This window comes from Bombus vancouverensis, chromosome 2 (genome assembly GCF_051014615.1).
Source record: "Bombus vancouverensis nearcticus chromosome 2, iyBomVanc1_principal, whole genome shotgun sequence".
In the NCBI taxonomy this organism is placed as follows: Eukaryota; Metazoa; Arthropoda; class Insecta; order Hymenoptera; family Apidae; genus Bombus; species Bombus vancouverensis.
The window spans coordinates 11,140,522-11,155,163 of NC_134912.1; the positions used below are offsets into that span (position 1 = coordinate 11,140,522).

Below are 14,642 nucleotides of genomic sequence, written 5' to 3' on the forward strand. Positions count from 1 at the left end.
TTTTTTTTTGTATTAGATCTTCAGATCAGAAATGAAAATTCTACAACTCATTAGTATACAATACAATAGTATCGTCATTATTACAACCTCTTACGTTAGATACACTCTATACAACAATGAATGTATGAATGAAGGTACATAAAAGTAAACGTATATTTCTCCTGATTGTCAATATCTCTAGTTCATTAACTTCCTTCTGTTAAGGTATCTTTCCTTTCTTAATGATCGTTGACACAATTGTCAAACACGGTACTCTCACCCTTCCGAGGCCTTGAAATCGCACAATACACAGCAATCATCTTCTACTTAATCAGTACGCAACATCCTGGTTTTAATTAATTTATGCCAACGGAAAGTCTCGTCGACAGAAGTGTCAGAAATTCCACCGGCGTTTTGTAATAACCAACATTTCACGTTCGTCCGCTTGGCTAACAACGCCATTGTTGGAGAAACATCGCGAGGTTAAGAAATTATTTCAGCTTTTCACTGGATGTCGACACGAGTTCGCGCGTCCGTGTTCACATTCAAACTAAGCATCTCAACGGATCGGACTATTTAAAGTGTAAGAGTGTGAACGGTCCGAGGAAATACGCTTCTTTGCCTGTTTCTGCACTCGGCGACGGTAAATTGCGAATGCTCGTTTAAAATCAGGCTTTTACTGGCGTAAAAGAGAAGAAAAAGAAGTCTGTTCAAACGTTAACGTTCTCCATCCGCGTTTAATCCATCGGGGGCCACTTGACACGTAATTCTTGTGTTTCCAACGGTCCGCTTAACCGTCAGCTTCGAGTCGAAATTAAGCTTTAACGAAAGTCGTCAGTAGGAAACGCGAGACATTCGTCGACTCGTGCTGCCACGGTGTGAGCCTCCGTGAAAGCGAAATTTAAGCGAAACACGGTTCGCAGCGTTTGCTTTTTCCCTATTGAAAATATAGGAGAAGTCATGAAGCGGGATATTACTCGAGATTTGAAAAGAACTATTCTGTATCGAGTTAATTTTATGGCGAGTTTTGAAGAAGAAATGTTTTCTTGTTGAAATCAGCAAAATTTCATTCGACAAATTTGTTAGAAAAGAAGTTAATCATAAATGTAAAAGCTACAGGAAGAAATATACATTTCCTGTTTTTTAGGGAAAGAATTTTAAAATTCTATACGTTGTCAATCAATCCCATGTTTCCAAGATTCTCTATTTATTGGATGTTTGAACTTCAACTTAACACGACTTCAACTTATTAGCTTTTATTTACTTTTAAAAAATTAATCTATACTAAAATTATAGTATATTATAAAGTATATAATTATATAGCATATTACAATCCTTTGATCACAAAGTATCATTAAAATTAGATAATGGACAAAAATATACTTATAATGCTTTTCCCCGTGAACTTTGTATGATAAGGAGTTAATTTTGTAGTATTTCAAATTTGAATATATACATATTTTTTAACTATATACTTATATATATGAATGGCAAAAAACATTGTACGCTATAACGAAGTTGGTTTGCTTTATTTAGAACAAAAAGTGAAACAAGAAACATGTATGAAAAGCAGCGTGCTCACGTTGGAGTAGAATCTCGAAGGCGGAAGCATGTGCTTCGTTTAGTATGAATAAACACCAGGTTGTTTCTGTGAAACGCCGGCGTGCAAGCTCTCGCTTGTAAATCTTATGCATTAGCCTTCTATGTCCTTGTGACTTCCTGTTGTCGTTGATGTTATAAGATCGCGGCGCGATCGCTATTTTTCTTATTTTCCACGTAATTTTTGCCATTTTTAGTAGTTCCTGCATAGAGTGCCTCTTTATTACAAATTCTCATTAACAACGCGTAAATATACATAGAGTAAAAATGCTTTCAGTATTCGATGGAAGTTTATGAAAGTAAAGTAGATAAAATATGGTATAGTGTTAGCTATACCGCTGACACAATAGTGTCGAATTTTATTTTCGAATGCTTTTTCTCGATCACGTTGTAAATTTCAATGTCAGATAACCGTATTCAACAATTTTTTGTGTTATTGATTTGTACTATCGAATAAACTAATATTCGATAATAGTCTTGCTTCTGATACTACGTTATCGTCGATCGAAGTTAATCTGTTTTTCATTCAGCGTGGTTTGCATATATATCCGATTTTCCTGTTCTCTTTGCCAAAATTTGAAATATTATTCTTTAAATGACTTTTGTGCGTCTTTCGCGTACGTAATTGTCTACATTTTGGTAACATAATCGTAAATGACCATCCAGTTAGATAGTATGTAATATGAATTTCATAAATAGAACTAGAAGAGCAGGACATTTTTGTAAAATAATGTATTGTAACCACTCAACGCACAACTGCTACGATAAAACTCATTCATACTTTTATTTATACGTTTCGTTATGCGTATTTTATCTAAAGCGTTGCATGAACGATATTGCGTCGTACGATATCTTATCCAAAGATACAAGAGATTCTTGAATAAATTTTACATACAAATTCTCAATCACATTTTCAAATATTAAACAAAAATGTAACAAAATCTGTGAAAATCTAGCGCCTTAAGGAAAACACACACACACGCACGATATATAAATCTCATCCAAAGTGTCGCATGACCTATTGCTGTGTAGAGTATCTGCCTCAGAAACTCTAAAGGCTTAAATAACTCTTATACAAAACTTCTTAATCACGATGTAAATGTCTCTTCTTTCAAATATTACTGTCAACGATTCTCAAACGTTTATCCGCGACCAATTAATCAATGGTAGACGTAAGAAATCGTTGATTTCTCCCTTTCAGCACTGTGTTAGCGTGGCCGGAGGTGGCGGCGGTGGCGGAGGCGGCGGCGGAGGAGGCGGTGGAGGCGGTGGAACGGTCGGCGGCGGTCGGCTGAACCTGCACCTTCGTCCTTGCGGAGGCGGCGGTGGCGGTGGCGGCATCGCCGGAAGTGACAGCGCTTCGGATTACCCGCCAAGTGCTACGGCAGCGCGGAGCAGGGAAGCGGCGGCGGCGGCGCTGCACGCGGCAAGAACCCTGTTGGGCGCGGGGGTGGCTAACCCTTGCTCGCCCACCCCCGAACCGCCCTTCTGGAAGATGCCACACAAAGGTTGGTCAAACGAGCTTGTTTATTTACGCGGCTAAAAACACCACGACCCGAAAGTTCTCGGGCTTTTGTTAACTTTTTTTTGCCTGATATTTTTTATCATCTTTTTTTATGCGGGGTTGTGTTCCTTTGTATTGTGGGCAGAATTAGGGAAATGTAAACCTGGTATTCATTTATTGTATTGATATGTAATATGATCAATTGTTATTATATGTGTATGTATACTACACATTGTATAATATTATATATGATTATTGATTTGCCGATTATATTTTTTTGAAGTATGGGCAAAATTAAGGAGATCGATCTATTATGTATCTAGCGTCGATTGATTATTGAATTTTACGGTTTATAAGTTGAGTTAGCTTTGGATGCTGTGTTTTTCGTTTTGTCATTTTGCGTGTGAGCGGTGAATTAAGCGTAAGCGATGGACTGTTAATTCTTTGTCTTGCAAGATTTTTGGTTATTATATTAATTAGAGTCTAGAGTCAGTCATTTGAAAGCGCGTAATTTATTAAATTAAAGTTAAAACTCAATACAACTGTTTTTGACATTTAAAATATAATTCCTATCGCGTGGGCTGGTCGATGTTATAAGACAAGTAGTTAAGGTCAATCGTAAAGCATACATATTGCTTTTACTGTGGTATAACAATTTTTAATGCGTAACCGTTCCAAAACAAATTTTAATTACGAAAGTTTTACAAATGCACTATTGTCATTTTATACACGTCTATTTATAAATATTATAAAACTCATTCACCACAGATAGAATTACCGTTGCGCAACATCCCGGCGCCAAAGTGTTCGATTGTAATCTGTGCTTCGATGAATTGAGAGTTTAGCTTTTTCTTCTCTTTATTTGGTTTTCCTTACAAGCTATATTAATCAAGCTTTCACGTATTTCAAAGCAATTTTTTATTTTTACCACATTACTATTTTCTTCTTTACCAACATGACGTTTTATTGACATATTATTTAGTAACAACAATAAAATTCCATAGAAAAAAGGGTAACGAACGTCTCTCAAACCTGTTAAGAAGACAAGTTCTTCTTCGTGCAGGAATAAGAAAAAGAGTGGAAATCACGAGACTCAGAAAACTGAAAGGTGGCCGATTATCTGTCATTCAGATGCGGTATCTGGACGATCCGGCTCTTGTATCTCGTTGACTGTGCTAATAGAAGGCCGTTACAATGCGGTCGAGCGTCGGTCGCCTTTCGTATTGTCAGCGATCGTTAGCGTCAACTTTGTACCGTGTACCGTGAAACCCGAGACACGGGGATATTTTATTTCCTTTTCTTCTTTTTTATCGATACACAGTCGGGTTGAACGATGGTCGTATCTTCGGGATGGATTTCGAGTTGTCTCCAACCGGGACGCGAGGGCCCGGTTCCTTGAATCAGTTCTGAGCCTCGCTCTGATACAAAATGCCGACGAACACGAGCTCTTCTCTGGATGTTTCGATCTACTTGACCACCTAGATAGGTCCTCTTATTTTTATACCAGATTTCTGAATTCTTGCTATGAACAAGACTCTTGATGATAAAATGCATACGATTTAATATTTCAATTAACTTATGGAATAGTTGAGTCTGTATAATTAGATGGATGTTTGTGTATTTGAGTTATGTTGCAAATTTTTATGCAATTGAAAATGGGATACCCGGTTGTGTAAAAATATGTCATAAGAAAAAATCAATATTTTCAATGAAGTTAATTTAATATTCATTAGGTGCCAGTAATTCTGATGTTAGTTCAATCGTAACTTATCAAAAATGTATTGTTTATTCCAACTAATTTCTTTGTACAACTCCAACCGTACTCGCTACAATAAATACCCTAAACTGTCGCTAATTCTGAATACTTAACATTAGAACTACCGTTAGTGAACACGAAGTTATTCTACCAAAACCAGTGAAAATGACTGGTCTTTAAAAAATACGTAATAGTAGAATATTTTTATATTTATAGACCTGTTACTTTTTTACAGGAGGAATTCCATGTTATGTCGTACATTTTTGGTATTATTAATCCATCATTAACACATTTATAAAATTGTAGAACCAGTTGTTTTGACTGGTATGGTATTCCTAGTGTTAGCATCTAGCGATCTAGCGATCGATCCGGAATTTTCCTGATACCTGATACCATCATATTGAATGATACGCGGTAAAAATTAAAAAAACATGTGGGAAGTTGTACAAAACGAGGAAACTGGTTAATTGGGGTTCGATAAACAAAAAGCAGGACCCTTTTACACTTTGACAGGTACCAGTCATTTTGACTGGTATTGGTATAAGTAGCCTTGATACAAAATTATTTTAAGTTTGAATACATAAAAAACAAAATAAAATTCATTTTATTATTCTATTAGTTATCGTTACGAAAGTCATTACATCATTGTGGAAGAAAAGATATAACACGAAGTAGGAATTTTAAAATAAAATTGTAAAACCAGTCAATTTGACTTATGTGGTAGTTTTTAGTGTTAAGAAATCCTCGATCCTCAAGCATTCCTGCAACCGCAAAGCTTTACCATATATTATTTTACTTTAATGCAACATGGAGTACCCTAATTAACAGTGTATCCTTTCTAAACGCGTCTCAATTTACATCTTGTTACCTTTCCGCTAACGGTTGGCCGATGTTTCTGGGTGGGCCCGTAGGATCACATAGGTGGTTCGGATCGCACCGCAGCCTTCGGGGCGAAATTTGTGACCTTCGCAATGAGTTATACGAAGGGGTGCGCAAATACGTGTACGCTTATGGGCTTAGGTGGGGCTCGCGGTTACCCCCGGGGTTAGCCGGTAACCCGACACGCCTTTCCTTGGCTTCTGTCGGGCCAACAGCCCCTTCAACGGAGAACTCGACGCTCGAAGGGTGGCGCCTTTTACCTAAAAAGCTTCTGCCGATTCGGTGCTAGCCGACTTTCCCCTCCTATCCGACTACAACACTCGGCACAATCGGGGTGTATTGCTTCGGGTCAGGCTGGGTCAGGCGTTGGCTTTAATAACCGGAGCGCCTACACCGCCAATTTGTCTCTCCTTTGTGAACGTTCGTTTCGCGTTCTGTCTGTGTGCGTGCTCCTCTCCTCTGTTTGCTACAAATCGGTGCACGACGTTGGTCAGATTAATTCGTGCGTTCTTCAGGGCGCGAATCGTTTTCCATTGTATTGATTTTTGACGCGATTTTTAGTTCTGATTCCATATCTTGCTTGATATTTTTTTTAATTTAAAATACGATCGTGTATTTAATTGAAGTTTAATTGCTATGTATTTTCTGTTTACAAATGTCGACGAAAATGCGCAAGCATACTTTCAATTACAATCTACATGTATATTTAATGTTCAATTTTTGTATTATCGATAACTTACATTTCTTTCCTTGATTAGGTTTTCTTAAATATTCATGTTATCCTTACACTACTTCCACCTTTTTCAGTGATTAAAAATACTTGATATGACATATACTACCCTCTTATGATTTTATACAAACTATCAAAAAGAAAAACCGCAGGACTGAAAAATCAACTTGCCATACTCAACCTAGCTAAAATAAACCTTATAAAAACCCCGCCCCCAAAATTGTAGCTTTTTCTACAAGCAAACAACAGTTTTTCCACCACCCCGAAACCTAGAACCACGCATCAATCTGGTAAATTCCCTTCAGTTTCAGTCCGTTAAAATTGATTCGCGCGGCAGGTCTCAGGTCAGGCCGTTTGTACCAGGGGCGTGTATGTTTATCCGAAGTTTGGTCGGATCGTATTACGTTCGACGATCATAATACCCGAGTTCGAGCACAGAAGAGTTCTCTCCCCTTCGGGTGGTGGTGTGAGCACCATTCGAGCATCGGAGAGAGTCGCGAGAGGAGACCTACAACTACAATACCCTTGCGGCACGAGCTTGCGCGGACGCATACACATACGAACATGCACACAACCACCGTCCTTTCTTGTACGATTTTCTATCGTCTCCTCTTCGTTCTTTGGCTCGGTGTTTCCCCTTCATCTATCTCTCCTTGCTTCCATAAAAGCAGCCCCCGTAGCTATTGGAATCAAACGGCCGATTCACGAGAGCACTTTATTTCGTGCTAGGTTACAAGATTTGTTAATGGTTATGGGCGCTCGTGTGCCGGTCGGCTCGCGTGCCAGCCGAAGCTGTGGAGATTACCTGCGCTGGCTTTTCGAGGGGCAATAAATGTCGAGGGCGCGGGATTATCCATGCCCAGGCAATAGGATATCGCTCGTAATGCATCTCCAGATTTCCTGTTAGTTTCATAATTTATGCTACAGCCCCATTGATGGAACAGTTTTCCTTCCGGGTCTTTGGTCAGTTCTCCTATTGTGCGAAGAATCGACTGGTTTACCCTTTATAAGTGGAATTTTGTTTGCATAGGAAAATATCATAAAATGTCGGTCTGATTAAATTAGGAACTAAGTAATTTCCACAAGTAAGTTAGAGGGGATCAGTATAACAATATAGTAATTAAGTAGAATAGCATAGTGTTGGACCCGTCGAAGTCCAAGAAATGGAATGGATGTGTAAAAGTTGCGTACTAACAATACGAAATGACGATTTGAATATTTGGATAATTGAATATTTGAATGTTTGGAAATTTAAGAATTTGAAATTGACGTAAATGCATCGTCAATAAACGTAAATAAAGTAACATATTCGAGTATGTATCCTTATTTTAGAAAATTCGAATGATTGAAAAGTTAGTTGAAGAGAAAAGAAATTGGGTAATTGTTACATTATATAGACAGACTGTACTGCATACTTGTTTTGTTATTTTCTGATGTCGGATAATGGTGAGTCGAAGAAATTGAGTTTCGAGTTGAGACGACTGAGAGAACAATTTTTGAGAAGAACAATTCTGCAACGTTGTTGGTTCTGAAGCTGTATTGTAACGAGTAACAATCAAGTTTGTCTTGTGTGGTTCTTCATTAGTAGAACAATTATACGTAAAATCATTTTGAATAACCCCCCTATCATACAAACTCCGTATTTAATGTTAATTTTGTAATATTAAATACGTAATTTGAAAGATATATTTCGGATTAAATATTTAATATTTATTATTCAATAATTTTTGCATACATATATTTAGCAACGTATAATCTTCGTATTTACAGATTCAATATTTAAATCAACCAATTGATGAACAAAATATCCATTAGCATTATACATAGATAATTAAAAGTGGTGAGAAAAACGGAACCCTTTAACGCCTCTCAAACTATATAACAACTTGGCAAGAGCAAAATCGAAAAGAAAAGCAAAGGGAAAGGACAACTAAAGGGAAAACAGAGGTACGTCAGCGACTTTAAATTACCCGGCGCGCATTTAAATACCAATTACATTACCAGCGACTTCGCAATTATAATTAAGGAACGCGCGAGTGTAATCACCCGACTACTAACTTCGATGCCATGTCGGCGGGCGGGGGCGCGCGTTTCCGTGGTTTCTGTTGGTGGTGAAAACCGACGAAGATCCGATGCCTCGCGGCTTTAATAATAAGACGCGTGGTAATGAGTATACGCCGTTAGGATGGCGTTGCTTTCGCTAATTCAACGCTGCTTCTTAATACTGGCCCTTAATGAATTCGTCAGAGGAGGAACCTCGAGCGAGATGGAGTACGTTTTAAGCCCATTAGAGTAAGGAGGACAGGTAGAGCATCTCTCTCTGCCCGCGATTCAACTCATTACAGTATGTATGCTTCGCACGCCATCTTTGATGTCGCGGTAGGACGCGCTCAGATGAAACTCTTGCTTCCTCGTGGCGTGGATTTAGCCCGAATAACGCTTCCAGCAAGTTGTCAGAGCGAGCCCTCTCTTCTCTTCGTTTCTCTCCTCTCGCGCTTTCAATCCTTCATCCCGACAACGTGATAATAACGTTTAACGAGTGTTACCTCTCTTTTGGACTAAATAAAACGTATCATACCGCCGGTTTTCTCGCGCTACTTATTCTCCTCTTCCGTCATTGACGCCAGTGACATGCATGAATGAAAAGAAAATATGTATTTCCAGCGGAACGTGCGCGCACGCGGGATATTCTTCGCGCTTAATGGGATTACCGCTTGTTACGTCTTTGAACGTTATTAAGCCACGGAAGGGCGATTCTCTCGGGGCAACAGCACGTTTTTCTAGCACGGTGCATGAATGCGATGGAAAAAGGGGGAAATTCTGTTATCTGATCTTGAAGGTTTCGTTGACGCGGAAACTTGTTAATCGTATAGGAATTCTGCCATGGTGGGTAGACGAGGTTTGCTATTCAAGTTTCTTATTTGCGTAGAAAGCCTCCCAGCTGAAAAGCACTAGTTTTGGAACTGAGATATAAAAGTTTGTGTAAATGTTTAACTAAAAATATTTATATGCGGCTAAAGGATTGTGCTAAATGAAATTCGTTTGTAGTTCTTCAAAATTTATTTGAATTTCTTGCGCTATTTCTAGTACTAAATGAACTCTATGAAACTTTACCTGCTGTGTTCTTATGTAAAAGTATTTAATTCGAACAATGTAATACCGCTAACTTGAACATTAACTTTTAGAATGCATAAGATATACGTGTGTATATATATAACTGTGTGGGTATATCATTAAAACATTTTCAGCTTAAAATGCTACATTGACGACGGTTATATCAACAACACTCGGATTGCAATATCGAACGTAATAAAACGAAACCTGACAAGAACAAGAGTCTTCCAATTCATTAAACGAACGGAGCATCTCGGAGTGCTCGATAACTTTTTCTAGAGATTGGTCGCCGGCTCGAGGAGTTTACATGATTTTAACGAGAATGGCGGCACTTCATGTCGGAAATATCGCCGTGTCGAACTCTCTGTGCGGTCTACGACATGGAACGAACCGGTCATGAAAACTCTTAACGTTCGAAAGGATGCCACTCGAAAACGCACTGGCTAATTACGCGCGTAATATTATTGCGTTCCATTAAACAAGCATCCTGACGTAAAGTTCCCGTCATCGTTGGGAATTGAAGTGGCGTATTAACCGGTTCGCTGGCCTGTTTTGTTTCTATTATGGGATAACGATCAATCGTGTTTCTTTCCAGCCATTTGCTGCTTACTTTCCCGTTTCTCACGGAGTAATATATCGTTTAGTATCGCATTGTTTACGAGTGTGCATATATACATTCGCCGCTGTTAACCCGCTGGAAATTTGCTAATTCGCCATAGTCTCTCTCTGCAGCGTTAGTGAACATTATTAGATGCGAAACGGAGTTACACGACGCGACGGTTTACAAGCTATCGTTAGTCTCGCGTTAGTCTCGCAAATAAAGAATGTCGTAAGTGGAACGTAGATATCGTTGAAGCACTCGCAAATGCATGGTAGAGAGATAACGCCTTCTGTATGCCACTGATTATTACTTGCCTTGCGTTCTAGCCCGTACACGGGCGCACTAGTAAAATGTGAATTGCGTGTACTCTCTATAACGCGACTATTTTTTGGATACAGCTCGTTTTTAGCAGGACAATTTATAGTTTGGGTAAAGGAGCTAACGAGATGAGGTATGTTTGCCATTGGGGTATGATTTAATTATTAGTCATTTATGTTGGTTAGCTAATATTTTATCCTGATACACATGTATTTCAATCGTAGAGCATAGTTGAGTGAAGTACGAATTGAAATTCACATACAGTTTTTTGCCATGTATTAGCGCTATTTTAATTACGTAATTCAGCTTGCTTGTCTTCTAAAAACTGAATTATAAATCAGCTTATTTTTTCTGACGAAAGTATCATAAAAAAAATATCACGAAAATATGTAATCTACTACTACATTAGTACGATAATGTTGCGCTTGAAAATTCCAAGATTAACAGAGCTAAAACCAAAACAAGTATATACAAGTTGCTCCACAGATAGGTACGGCACAAACGAGGCGTGCAACATTTTTCTGATTTCACAGTGCTCACACTATATGTACATTTGCTTTCTATCCTTGCTAACTGAATCGCGTATATACATGTATATGTATACATACTCGCGTAACATTCTCTAAAAAAAAAAAAAACAAATAGCGTAAAAAAAAATCGCATAGTGTCATCATCGCAAAATCGTACCAATCTCGCGTATCTTATCTGCATCTTACAACTACTTGCTCCAACTCTTAACATATCAAAGTTCCATAGACTCAAACGAAGCGCTATTACAAGATATTCCGAGGTGCAAAACGAGTGGAAATTGTATTAATCGTTGCGAAGACAGTATTTATACGCTACAAACAGCAGACTCACACAAGTATTTCCACGCTTAAACAGAACGAAATGGCAGAATTTTCACTCCTCCCACCCCTCTTGTCTAGGGCGGTAGCGTTAGGAACGGTAGGTTTAGGGGTTGTTTGGCGAGGGAGGTCGGTCGCGGCGAGAGAGAGAGAGAGAGAGAGAAGGGAGGGTGAGAGGAACGGAAGGTAGGGAGGCGACGGAGGGGCTGTAGTTGAGAGGGGGTGGTTGGACGGAGAGGAAGGGTGCCGCGACGTCGTGCGCCGGCAGGATGGGATTTAATCTGTGTCCCGTTTCACGCTCAGCCAAGTGGAACCTTTTTGCCTCACTTTGCGGCATGACTCGCTTTTGCGCTGGTCGTCGCGTAGATTAACGCGAAATTATATATAAAGAATGTGTGCGGACGGCGTGTGCACGGGTCGTCGGTGCCGCTGTGCTACGGACGATTCGCTCTCCTCGCGCGAGACGAGAGAGAAACAAGGAGGAAAGGATAGGAGCGGAGCTAGTAGAGGGAGAGAGAAAGCCTTCTACTTTGTGCGTTCCTCCAGCCGGTTTCTCTTTCGCCGTGTATGTATGCGTCCGAGTCACACCCTCTTTGTAATGAATTAAAACTGGTGAAAAACCAGCGGCGGGTTTGTGTCGTCCCACAAAGCGGAGACGGCGGCGTGTTCTCGCGGCGACGCGACGCGACGTCGGGATTTCGATGCCCCCAACCGTTTATTTTTACGACACACGAGTTTCACAGTAAAAGCAGCGGTCCCCGCGAGGGGATCGGGCAACCATATCGATGGAACAATCTTGAGTTTTGCTCGATTTCCTAGGTCGTGATTTTCAATATATGTATTTCCGAGGACGTTAGGAGAAAAAAAAACATGTTGATGATTGTCTAAGATAGATTTCTATAGGAGGCTTGGAGAGGATTTCTTAGACCGTGCGTTGTGCCCATCATTAAATTATTTATCGTGCGAGGCAAAGGCAGTTTGATGCGCGAACCGATCGCGTAACAGTAACGGTTTATATGGCAACATCTTGCTGGCATAAAGAAGAATGTGTTCCTTTGCGAGAGATAATCTTCTTTCTCGCTGAATGAAAGAACTCTGTATGATTAGATAGTCGGTAACAGGCACGAATGTTCAGACCCAGTGTTATGTTAGAATATGGCGTGTGATGTGCCAGGAAATGTTTCCCGTGATTTTCGCGTTACACGCATCGAAAAATAGTGCGTGTCGTTTGTAAATACACTTACATACGTGGGTATTCGCGTGGTTGCCGAATGAATATTCATCGAGTGGTCGCAAGGTGAAGCGGGGTTTTCGAAGGATAGCCGTCATTTTAATCGGATCAAGAAAAAAGTCTTAACGTTATGTCGTTATCGTTTCTTTTACGCAGCATGCATAATTGAATAGACATTGCGCCTCCATTCAAAGTCCACCATCGCTTTCAGTGCTGTCATCAAAGTACCCTGTAGAAATGCCTATTATCCATTAACATATCTCCATTTTTTTTATGCAAAGTTCTCGTTTGCCTTGCCCCTTAAAGACATACGTTCAGATAAGGTCCCGAGATAACGATTAATAAACTAAGCCTTAGCGATTTTATTTCATGAATCCGTACGATTATATGTGTGTTTTTTGACGAGTTTCACTTTTGAAAGTTACGTTCGATATAAAGACAACTTTCGATAGCGTGCATATGATAAGAGTTTAAATTTAGCGATATTAAGTACTTTATCAAACGTCTAATTTAGTAACTTCGTCATGATAAACAGGTAGGTGGAGAAAACAGAGAACGATCGATTGCAAATTATCTAAATGCTTAGCCAAGAATGATTCGTACCGCCACACCACACAGTACTATATACAATGCATTCGTTCAGGTATTAACAGAAATTAGTCGAAAATAATATTTATTTCCTTCAAGTTCCGTGCCTTTATCTTTGAAATTTATCATTAATTCAATTCTACCAGGAAAATGTATATAAAAAAAACGAGAGAACAGCAAACGAGTACCTTTGTAGCCGTCTTTTGCCAGTTCTTTCAAAAATAAAAAGAAATCGCGATATTTCCGGCATTGTGTTTGCAGTAATATAATATCGCGAAGCGGCAGGGTATTCGAGGAAGGAAAAGTGACAGATAGTTGTAGAGGCGGAAACACGCCCACTTTGAGCGTGAAATAAGCACGAAACGCGTGGAATTTCGGCCCTCTCGTGATGCCGGGGAAAGGCTGATGAGAACGCGTGGTGTGCCTGCGACGTTACACACAAAGTGGTTTCATACGGTGCCGCAGCGCCACGGCAAACCATTCAAATTGCGTTTCAACTATTTCTTGTCGTTTTGCGCCGCGCAAAAGCAGGAGATTAATTAAATTCGTTAATTGCAAGATGCATTTAGCGCGAGCAGCAATGCCAAGTACGGCAGCCGCGCTGTAGTCCCTGCGCCCAGCCGTGTGCACCCCGTAGTCACGGCTGCAAGGTTCGTTCCGCCCTTATTCTTCGCACGCTGTCGGCGTTAGCACGTAAATTTAGAGAAAGGTCGGCGACAAAAGAGCAAAAGGCCCACTTTGCACGTCCACCCCGTTGTGTTTCTTCGTGCCCTGTAAAACCATGTAGATTCTTTGGCGGCGGGAACGTTAACGTTAACGTCCTTCGAGGGTGGCGCTTCGTTCAAATCGTTTCGTTTTCCTGCTAATGGCAACGCGAAATAACGTTGTTCTTTCTTGTATTTTACAGCGTTCTCTTTTTTAAATTCCTTTTTATTATTTTGTTTTTGAAAATACATCTTGTTTAATGGTGGAAGTACCGCGCGTGAATAGTCTGATCATTTGCAATCGTTCGTCATGTTATTCCTACTGCGTTCCTTCATTTTAGGCCCAATTATATCTTTAAAAAATTATTAATGGTATGCACGATTTGACGCATTCATCGCAACGGTGGTTTATTAAAACGCGCATTCACCGTAATAACACAGAGTTATTATTAAATACAGATTCTTTGGTGGTGGGAATGTTAACGTCCTTCAATGCTAGCCTTTGTCTCCTGTTCTTTTTACCCGTCCTTTTATAAATTCATTTTTACCGTTTTATTTTTGAAAATATATTTTGATAAATCGCCGAGGTACGTGCGCGAATGGCCTGATTATTTGCAGTCGTTTATCTTGTTAAATTTAACAAAAGTCTATTGATTTTTACGAACGCGTGTCATCGAAAAACGAGTTAATTGTGGTTTCGGCTATTTTCATCGATTAACCAATGCAAATATTGCCAGTGTACTCTTTAGTGTTTGGAATTGTACCTCCGCAATTGTAGGCAGTTACAATCG

At 39.7% G+C, this 14,642-nt stretch overlaps 1 protein-coding gene across 3 annotated transcripts in view; it reads left to right on the forward strand.

The window, feature by feature from the left end:
* Positions 1 to 2,788: 2,788 nt before the first annotated feature.
* Positions 2,789 to 14,642, forward strand: part of toy (paired box 6 protein twin of eyeless) — a 48,938-nt gene continuing 37,084 nt past the window's right edge. For 2 of the 3 annotated variants that reach the window (XM_076627726.1, XM_033345282.2), the window contains exon 1: positions 2,839 to 3,086. In XM_076627726.1, coding sequence (XP_076483841.1) covers positions 3,074 to 3,086 — 13 coding nt within the window. In that variant the 5' untranslated portion in view covers positions 2,839 to 3,073. Of the gene's footprint in view, positions 3,087 to 14,642 lie in introns of all 3 variants that reach the window. The other variant, XM_033345281.2, reaches the window with a different exon arrangement.